The sequence below is a fragment of the Neopelma chrysocephalum genome, unplaced genomic scaffold (assembly GCF_003984885.1).
Source record: "Neopelma chrysocephalum unplaced genomic scaffold, ASM398488v2 Primary Assembly neopelma1_253, whole genome shotgun sequence".
NCBI lineage: Eukaryota > Metazoa > Chordata > Aves > Passeriformes > Pipridae > Neopelma > Neopelma chrysocephalum.
In genome coordinates, this window is record NW_020897915.1 from 939,882 (window position 1) to 950,286 (window position 10,405).

The window sequence follows — 10,405 nt, forward strand, 5'->3', positions numbered from 1 at the left end:
ACAGGCCAGACATCCTTACAGGGTGATGAGCCTGCTGTGACCTTTAATTATGTTGTGTCTATATTCATCATAGAATGGTTTGGGATTAGAAGGGACCGTAGAAATCATCCAGTTCCAACCTCCTGCCATGGGCAGGGACACCTTCCACTAGACCAGGTTGCTCCAAGCCCCATCCAACCTGGCCTGGAACTCTTCCAGGGACTGGGCAGCCACAGCTTCTCTTGGCAACCTGTGCCAGGGCCTCATCACCTTGACAGGAAAGAATTTCTTTCTAATGTCTAATCCAAACCTACTCTCTTTTAATTTGAATCCATTGCCCCTTGTCCTGTCATTCCATGATCTTGTGAAAAGTCCCTCTCCATCTTTCTTGTCGTCTCCCTTCGGGTACTGGAAGGCCACAATCAGGTCACCACGGAACCTTCTCTTTTCCATGCTGAACAATCCCAATTCTCTCAGCCTTTCCTCATAGGAGAGATGTTCCATCCCTCTGATCACATTGTGGCAACCACAGGAGCTGTGCTCGATCCAGGCATCCCTGACACTGCTCCCAGATCCATGCCTTTCAAGGGATTCTCCCCAGCAATAAAATAACTGGAGTACCCACACGAGGATATCAGTGGGGCACTTGTGAGTCATTCCTAACCCTGGAGGATCCCTGAAGGAACAGGTTTACAACGACCTGCCTGGGGGGAGGCTGGGCTGAGGATGTGTTTTGGCCAGATAACACATCACCCAGACACCCAGGGGATTTTTAAAAGGGATGTAGGGAAGAGGGAAGTTATTGCACCTCGTATCAGCCCCACGCTATAGATTTCACATGCATAAATTATATATTTACGTTCAAAACTCTATTATTCATAGAGTTGAGTAAACAAGTATTGATTTTTACACTGTAGCACAGATGAGTATTTGTAGTGATGCGGGGGCTCCTCTTCCACCCTCGGTAACTCTGACCTCATCAGCGCTCCCTGGGCAAGGAATATCCTTTAACAAGGATGATCAAGTTTAAAACCAGTCGGCTGCTGCTGTTGGGAATGGAAATCAATGTGCATTTCCTTCTGAATGGACAACTCCTCCACCCACACCACAGTCATGTGAGGCTCTTTGAGATGCTGAACCAGACAGACACCGGCAGAAAACAAGAAAGGATGTGTGAAACCATCTCAGCTCACACACAGCAGCCTTAGCTCTCCCACTTGATGGGAAGAGGGAAAGACATACTAGTCCTGTGAATAAAGCAGAATAAATAAGCTTAAGGGCATTTAAAAAGTGATATTACTGCAGAGATCACATTCAACCCTTTGTAAAGGGTCCTATTATCAGTGTGTGAGCGTGTGTCAAGATTTCTCTCTATTAAATATTTCTCTCTATTAAATATTTCTCTCCATTAAATATATGATACCACCAGGCACATTTAGGGGTGGCAGAGAAAAAAACCCCTTTAACTGAGGTTTCCAGTGCTCCGTTATTTCAGAGGTTAACCAAAATCACTTACTTCATAGCTAACTTTGCTATATCGAATCAATGAACAAGTTCCTTATTGGATTTTTATTGCAGATAAAATTGACAGCGAAAATCACTGGGATATACTTAAAAATGGGAAGGAAATGTACGTTTACAATAAAAAGGTCTCTGAAGGTCTCTTGTTTCATAGGAAGGAAGCTGTCTTTATAGTGCATGAACTATAAAAAATGATTAAAACTGAAGAGAGACAGGAAGCTGATAATTTGATTTATCATCTTAATGGCTGTGATTCATGAATAAATAATATAATGGTTTATGTCTCTCTTGTAAAAGAAGTAGAGAAGAGCAATTTGTCTAATAAATGACTTCAAAAATTACAGCTGAGTCTTGTTTGCCACGTTTGTTCTATTTAAAAAGAATGAGTGAGTATCTTATTTCTTATTACTTACTAGGACATTTGCTGTATTATTTATAAGAGTCAAAAACCTTAACTAAAAGCCACTCATCTCTGACCACAGTCTCCCATTAGCTTTAAATTCAGGAAAGAGAAAAGGATTGATCACTAGATCAATAAATCTAACCTTGGATCTGACTAAAAGCTTCCTTTAACCTCCTTCCTCCAGCATCCTTTTTCAAAATTAAAGTATCCCCCTCTTTAATTATTTAAGAGCATGTCAATTTTACAGTAAGGCCCTGTATGGCTGCATCACGCAAGGATTTCTTTACATTGGAAGCACACCAGCATCTTTAAAAGGAAAGCATTTAAATCACGATAATTTGTTGTTTGTTTGGTTGTTTTTTTTAAAAGTTGGACGTGCTGCTATAGATACACGTGTCCTGCTCCAAATACGCCCTGGATTTCATCAAGACAAGCGCTGAGAATTGGAAAATCGAGAAGAAATGTGTATTCCCAATTATCAGACACACAAACTACCCCAAGCCCATCAATGACGCTGCTGGAGCTGAAGTCGCTCTGTATCGACGGCCCTGGGCCAACGACTGACATTGTTATAGAGCTGCAAAAAGTCACTCCAGGCAAAAGCAAACTCCAGAGGACACAATTAATGGAAAGAGTGTTTAATTTTTTTTTAAACCATCCTGTAAAAATAGCTTGTATATGCAGTTTGGCCAACGTGCATCAAGAGCCTGACCTGTTTTTTCCCCACTTACATCAAAATAATTTACCAGAATCGGATCTTTTCCCTTACCAGAAGCTGTTCACACCAACTCAATATGCTCTGTTTGTACTGCCCTGCTATGGGACAGCCTTCAAAACAGCACAAAACACATCATGCAGACACAATTCCTGATGCAAAGTGGGCTGGGTCCCCCAAAACAGGGGGCTGTGTTCAGCTTGTGGTTTTTTTGGCACATCTCTGCACCTTTCCTTGTTCCACATTTAATTTTCATCCTGAAGAACTTGGGATTTCTGTCTTGGCAGAATTTGGGCTTAGAAGAGAAGTTGTGGACTCCCCATCCCTGGAAGTGTTCAAGATAAGGCTGGATGGGGCTTGGAGCAATCTGGGATAGGGGAAGGTGTCCCTGCCCATGGCAGGGGGGTGGAACTGGATGATCTGGTAGGTCCCTTCCAACCCAAACCATTCTGTGGGATTCTATGATTCTAGAAATAGGAGATTCTTACCCTGTTTTTGAGGCTAATTTTTTAGAGGGCTTCAACACTGAACTTCAAGTCTTGGTTATCTTTGGATCAAGGTGTCCTACAGTGGTATTGGAATGAGCAGCACTGATAAGACTGTTAATAACAGCAGCAGGAGGAAAACTTTAGGATGACATTTCTTGGTATATTGTAAAAAAAAAAAAAGAGGGAAGGAAGAGAGAAAAAGGTACATGGATTTCAACACAATAGACCTTCTGAGTTCTTATCTTTTCTAAAACATGTGTAGTTCATGCCATGGATCTTTCACAGACTGCACTACTCAATGTCATTAGGGACCAATGTCACACAGATGGACAAATAAAACAGGAAAAAATAGGATGAACTTCCACAAAACCTCATTTATCAACACTTTCTATGTATTTCTCTAAAAAAATGCAATTAACTGCCCCACAGTCCAAAGGCACTATTTTTATGCACTGCACCTTCTTCCCCCAAATGCTGTATTATATAGGTCTCCTAAATTTGGAGTGCTCAAGATGTTTTTGGGGTAAGTGATGCATCAACTCATGTCAAAACAATGTAGGCTGCATCCAGAATGACACTGAAACGCAGTGCTTTGGGGAATGATACCCCAAAAAAGGTTCTCTCCTGGCCTTGGATTCTGAGGGGACAAAACCTTTGCTGAATGTGAAAATGATGGTGGCCTTGGCTAACTTCTGAAGTACAACTTTTGGTCCAAATCTATCTTTTGTGGTCTTGCCATAAAAATACTGCTGATCTCCAGCTAAAATTATGAGCTTTTTGCCCTAATTAAGAGTTTTCTGAAAGAGAATTTTAATCAAGCAGACTGCAAATATCTCTGATGTCACTCCAGAACTTGAACCAGATAAATTCTTTCGTACTGTAACCACCCAAGTCACAGCCCACCATCCCACCATGACAGTGGAAAAGAGCAGAGCAGCGATGAAACCTATGTTGTATTTAGAAAATAGAAGTAATAAGGTGAAAAATAAACTTATTAGTATAAAGCTGCCCTTGGTAAAATACACTTTGTGCAAAAGGCAGTGAATGGAAGGAGCACAAGGAAAATACTGCAGAAAAAAAGGGCAGTTTTTCTGACATCAGCCACACAATCCCATTTGCACAGGGGGGAGGGAGAATCTCAGCTGGTATGAGCCATTTTAAGTGTCTCCATGAGGCCACACTGATTCACAGCAGCTGAGAGTTTGTCCTGTAGTGTGTTCATCCATGTGCAATGCCATGGATTGATGTGTTAGCATTTTCTCCCCGGAGACTTCGGTTCAGAACCTATTTAAAACCCAGTGAAAACCAACGGGCTGGTCTCTAGGCAGATGTCCCTGGAAATCTGTTTGCATCATCACAGTGGCAGCAGCTCAGTGGAGAGGGTTTTATCTGCTCAGGTGGGGGTAAGGGCAGGGTGGCAGGTCCTCAGTGGAGTTGCATGGCAAAGCTTCCTCGGTAACTCCTGAGCAGCCAGCTTTGCAGGAGGGATTTGATGTCCACAAATCTGTAGGATTCTGTGTAAGGTGAAATTAAAAGATTCAGGTAGAAGTATTGCTTAGGCTGAGTCTACAGCCTCAGAGAGAAACTCTGTGCTCTACCCCTCCTTGCCCGCACACAGATTCCCAAGGGATCAGTGATGGGCCCATTTTTGTTGGACTTACTCATCAATTACCTGGATGAATGGACAGAGTGTACCCTCAGCAGGTTTGCTGATGGTACAAAATTAGGAGGAGTGGCTGATACACCAACAGGCTGTGCTGACATTCAACCAGACCTGGACAGGCTGGAGGGACAGGCAGAGAGGAACCTAAGGAAGTTCAACCAGGATCCTGCACCTGGGGAGGAATAACCCCCTGCACCAGTCCAGGCTGGGACCGACCTGCTGGAGAAGGACCTGGGGGTTCTGGTGGACAAGTTCACCATGAGCCAGCAGTGTGCCCTGAGGGCCAAGAAAACCACTGGTATCCTGGGCTGTATGGAGAAGAATGTGCCCAGCAGGTTGAGGGAGGTAATCCTGCCCTTCTCCTCCACCCTGCTGTGGGCTCATCTGGAGTGTTGTGTCCAGTTCTGTGCTGCCTAATGCAGGAAAGACAAGGAATTACTGGAGCAGGTCCAGTGGAGGAGGGCTGTGAAGATGATGAAGGGACTGGAGCACCTCTCTGACGAGGAAAGGCTGAGGGAGCTGGGCCTCAGCTCTGGAGAAGACACAACAGAGAGGGGAACCTATTAATCCATACAAATAAATACCTGTCAAGAGAATGGGAACAGACTGTTTCCAGCAGTGCCCTGAGACAGGACAAGGAGCAACGGGCACAAACTGAAATACAGGAAGTTCCATCTGAACATGAGGAAAAATTTCTCTACCATGAGGGCGACTGAGCCCTGGAATAGGGTCAGAGAGGTTGTGGAGTCTCCTTCTCTGGAGATACTCAAAACCCACTGGATGTGATCCTGTGCATCCTGCTCTAGGTGAGCCTGCTTGAGGAGGCGGATTTGACTGGAGGATCTCCAGAGCTCCCTTCCAACGCCAACCATTCTGTGATAACCTCAGGCACAGGTCATTGGGATGTTTTGATAACACGTTTGTAGCTCTGCAGGCTCGGGGCTCAGTTTCAGAAGCATTTTGAGAGGACACAAACACTCCCTGTGATCAAAGGAGAGGAAACAGCGTGGTTGTTGTAGCTACAATTACATCATCCCACATACTCCTGGCAGGGGAGTTCAGGGCCCAGTTTTGGGGGAGGAGATGAAGCACATCCAGGCGAAGGGAACAGAACTGCAGGTCCCTGCTGCACCTCCTGGAGCTGCACCCCCAGGCCAGCCCGGAGAGCCGTGGAGTTTCCTGCCTGAACTCGGATCCACTGAGCCTCAGTGGGATTCCACCAACAATTCAGCAGCAGATCTGCCTCTCCATGTAATGTAAGTAATGCTTTCAGGAGCATTATCCATGCATGGTTTTCCCGTACATGGAATTTGGCAGGAAGCCACCCGACCAAATGCTTCACATTGCAAGAAAAACCTGCAGACTTTTTTTTTCTTTCCTAACTAACTGTACTTATTGAAAAAGCAACCCCCCTACTAACCAAGTGGGAAGGTTACTCATCATCACCTCAGGCTCACCCATGCAGGATGAGATAGTTTAATATGCAGATTTTTAAGGAAATATCTTCCTTCTCACCCTCCCACCCCGTGTTTTATCATTTCACCAGCGGCAGCTCCTCTAGTGAAAACTGGGTATTTCATACAATGAAATAGTAACACAGAAACAGAGTTTCCAAGTCCAAGCCCCATCTATCATAAATAACTACATCATTATCCCTTCCAGACACTGATCAAATCCCAGTTTACGAGCAGTTTGCTTTTTACTGCTATTATACAAAATGAAAAGCTGTTCCAGCACCCCGCAGCTCTGACAACGAGGAGCCTTCCTCTTTTTCCATCCAAAATCTTTCCAGGACCAGTTTGTACACGTTTGTTCCTGCACTGAGTGTTGTCCTTAACTTGAATTGTTTTTCCTCTCCCTGGTATTTAGTCCCCTGATGTATTTATAGAAAGATCATATCCTCTTTCCAACTTCATTTTGCTCGGAATAGTAATGTTAGAAATAGACTGATGAATTTACTGTGCTGGGTACGGACAGACACATACACACACATGGAAGTTAGGGCACTCATTTTAAAAGAAATGCAGAAAATACAGATGAGTCAATCTTTAGTTAACAGTGCATTATTTCAAACATGTCAGCAACACATGTCAACTACAATAGAAAAGACAGATCAAGTTCAAAACTGATTTTTAGGGGTTTTCAGATCTAACGACTATCCATCTATAGAAATACCAGAAAGTCTACCTGGAATTCCATAAAACTCTAGTCTGGGAACAGTACCAAAAGCCCACAATGAATATAATTTCTAAAAAAAAGAGAGCTGGGAAGACTCAAAGTACATTGGGATAAAAGAGCCTTAGACAGAGACTAGTTTGGGTGGTAAATAATCTGCAGAAAAAGAAAAAAATAATCAAATTGCTATTAAAAAAAAACAAACCTAGAAGGAAAAAAAAGACTGAACATACTATTGCCTGTTCAGAGACAATTTCTTTCGGAGACAACTTCTTTCACAAAAATATTTTCTAGCTTTGCTGCTCTGGTACATCAATCCTGAGCACTCTAACTTTTGACTTATAGTGATATTCCTTCAGATACAGCTTCACCGAGGGAGGAATGGGAAGTGCATCGATCCCATCGTAAGTTGTACAGTTGCAAATGACCGTTCTACATATGTGCTGGAGGGAGAAAGGGAAAGTCCTGTTCAGGGGAGTGGATAAAAGCGGTTCAAAGAACATACAGGAACTTGGATCTTTGTAGTGTTCTAGGAGTCCCGTGATGTCAGGAGAGTGGAAGACACAAGGGTCGTGGGCATCGAAGCTGAAGTTGTGGTTCCACTGCTCGATCCGCGCGTGGAGGGAGCGACTGTAGCGCCTGAAGCTCACGGAAAACAAATAGTCTTCCTGGGCAGAATCTCGTAGCAAAAATGTCCCCTCTGGCTTTCCTTCCAGCAGCGCCTCAGCTGCATATTTATCCATGACTCCCCAGTAGCAGGGATTGTTATTGATCTGGAGGAGGTCTGGGACGAGGCAGTGGACATAATCAATCTGCGTGTGGTATTTCGGGGGCGTTTCCATCCGCAGCAGCTCATCATCCGTCTCCCACTTGGGCTTGTTTCTTTTTCTAGAACTTGTGCACAGAGTTATAACTTCGTCATCAGAGTCCATGTCGCTCTCGTCCCTACTGCTCCTTGTCACCTTACCTGTGGCCTCACCCCGGGAGGAGCCGTTGTCGGTGAAGTCGCAGGACGGGGAGGGAGAGTCCATTCCCCCGTTGGCAACCTCATCATCTCCCCGCTGATCCTCCCTCTCCTCGTGCTGGGATAAATCAGCAATTATCCAGTCTTCCGCCTTCGGGCTTATAGGGGCCGTGTGCCTTTTGATCAAGTGCCACCGGAACGCCAGCTCCGAGCGCGGGGGGAAAGGACACTTATCCAGCATCAACTCACTGATATGGATTTTCCTTTTGGATGGCAGTCCCGAGGCGTGCCGGCTGCTGCAGTTCTTTATGGGAAAGCACTGGCCCACAGCATCTTGGAGCTTCTGCTTGAGAGAGCGGCCCAAAAACCTGTGGCCGCAGGACCGGTCGAGATCCAGCTCGATGGACGAGCAGCTGTATTTCCTCTCTTGGCTCCTTAAATTAGTCCCTGCTCTTCCCCCAGCACTCGCTGTTTCGGCATCAGGACAATGCTCGCTCTTTTTGGACCAGGAAAGCTTCTTCCCACTCCAGACATACCCATCCTTCCTGTCGGCGCTCCTGCTCCGGCTGCTTTTGGGCCTCACATCTGCGTTTTTAGCACTGCTGTCCTTGTTTTCTGCCATTGTGACAGCTTTGCTTCACAAGTTGCCAGGAAGCGCAGTGTGCTTCTTGTAGGGTTTCTCTACATAAGGAAGCTTCCTCGAGGCACTTTCTGGAAATATCTAAGGGAAAAAGAAAGCACAGCTCAGTTATGCACAGGCAATCCAACGTCACTCCTGGATACAGGACAACAGCCACAGTCAATTGCTGGCCATGTAAAAATCATATTGTCGAGGTGAATTCACAAGCACACCCCAAACGTACCAGCCTGATCCCAGAAAAAGCTCAATTAACCCTTCCTTGGGAAAATCATCCTCCAGAACAAATCATCTTATGTGGTTTTGGGGAATCTATTCTGACTACGCATTTTAGGTGTTGGCAATCCCATTGTGCCAGGGACAGTTCCTAAAGGAAACCCTTCCCGTGGCAGGTGATACTGCTTTAGCTGTTTATGGAGCAAATTCTGCATCTCTTCCAAAAAACCTTTCAAGAAGGAACAAACCAGAACAGAAACAACTAGGTCAGAGTACAAAGAGCTACTGTACCTAGATGATATGCCTGTTTGCTACTAATCCACAGGGTGGGATGCCAGAGATCTGTTTCTTAACTGACACTTTTGGGTCACTTTCTGGATGCAAAAAAAAAAAAAAAAAAATTAAATTTTATCAGTCACAGATTCCGTCAGTTTTTGAAAGCTGTTTTCCTCTGCCTTTTCAAACGGAGCTGGGAAATACTGAGCCCCCAAGGGATTGAAATATCTGGGGCTTTACATACTGAAAAGGATTAAAACAATCCAGTCCCTTACTAAAAGCAATTTTAAAAGGCCGTGAAAGATGGAACTGCTTATTACTCATTAGAGAAGGAAGTTTACATTATTAAAATCAGTGTTTCTCTGAGACCTACGCTCGCTGATTTAATTTTCTTTTGTTTCCAGAGGTGTATTGAATTCTCAAACAGATAAGAGGTTTCCTTTTGAATGCTGCACCTTGAAAAATAGATTAAAAAAAAAAAATCCCCTTTTGATTACTCAGTCGAAAACAGAGCAGGATTTTTTCAAGGTACATAGATAGCAATATGGTATGGATGCTATACCCCCCCCCAGGCGTGGCAGGATGTAGAAATATTTCCCATCATCTATCATGATATTCTACGATTCTGTGATGCTTTTGCACCAAAACCAAGCACAGCTCCTCCGTTCCACTGGGGCTTTTTGGCTGTGGGTTTTCTGTTGTGTCGTTTTGGGTTTGTTTTTTTTGGGTTTGTTGCTCGTTGGGTTTTTTTAAAAACTAATTGACACGGTAAATACTAAGCAGGAAAAAGAAAAGGGCATCCACTTCCTCTCTCCATTCAATCCATTCTCATCATCAGGATTAGCCAGCATGACACAACCTCTCTGTGGTCCCCCGGGGCTGCGCAGGCTGAGTTCGAGCCTCTGCTTTCAGTAAGAGAACAAGACAGCCGTGCCAAAAGGCTCACAGGCAATCTGCGGGCCAAATGCAGCCCAGATGGAACTTTCACCCAGGAATTTTTGACATTGCATTCCTTATTTAAAACCCACAGAACCTGAGAGCTGAGTGGGGGGAAAGGAAAAGGGAGGGGAAGGGAGGAGACGCAGAAATGGAGAGCGAGGGTAAGATAGGTTAAATATCGCAGATGTGTTGGGAAAAAATGGGATTAGAGCAATGTAGATGAACAGTTCCTCGCTGGTACCAAGTGGAATCATAGAACAGGGTCCATATTCCAGTAATTATAAATCAAAGATTAAACTAAAGATTTATTTTTCTTCTCTCAGGATTTTGCGAATCACTTTTCACTGAAAGCATTGCAAGACACAATGAAGACAGAAGGAAGGCAATATTTATAACTGAGACTCAAAACAACTTTATTTAGACCAGGGT

At 44.3% G+C, this 10,405-nt stretch overlaps 1 protein-coding gene across 1 annotated transcript; it reads right to left on the reverse strand.

Moving 5' to 3' along the window:
- Window positions 1–6,767: 6,767 nt before the first annotated feature.
- Window positions 6,768–8,625, reverse strand: SOCS4 (suppressor of cytokine signaling 4). The gene has a single exon (XM_027704074.1). It carries the CDS (start codon window positions 8,528–8,530, stop codon window positions 7,235–7,237), a length of 1,296 nt encoding a protein of 431 aa, XP_027559875.1. The 5' UTR covers window positions 8,531–8,625; the 3' UTR covers window positions 6,768–7,234.
- Window positions 8,626–10,405: the final 1,780 nt, after the last annotated feature.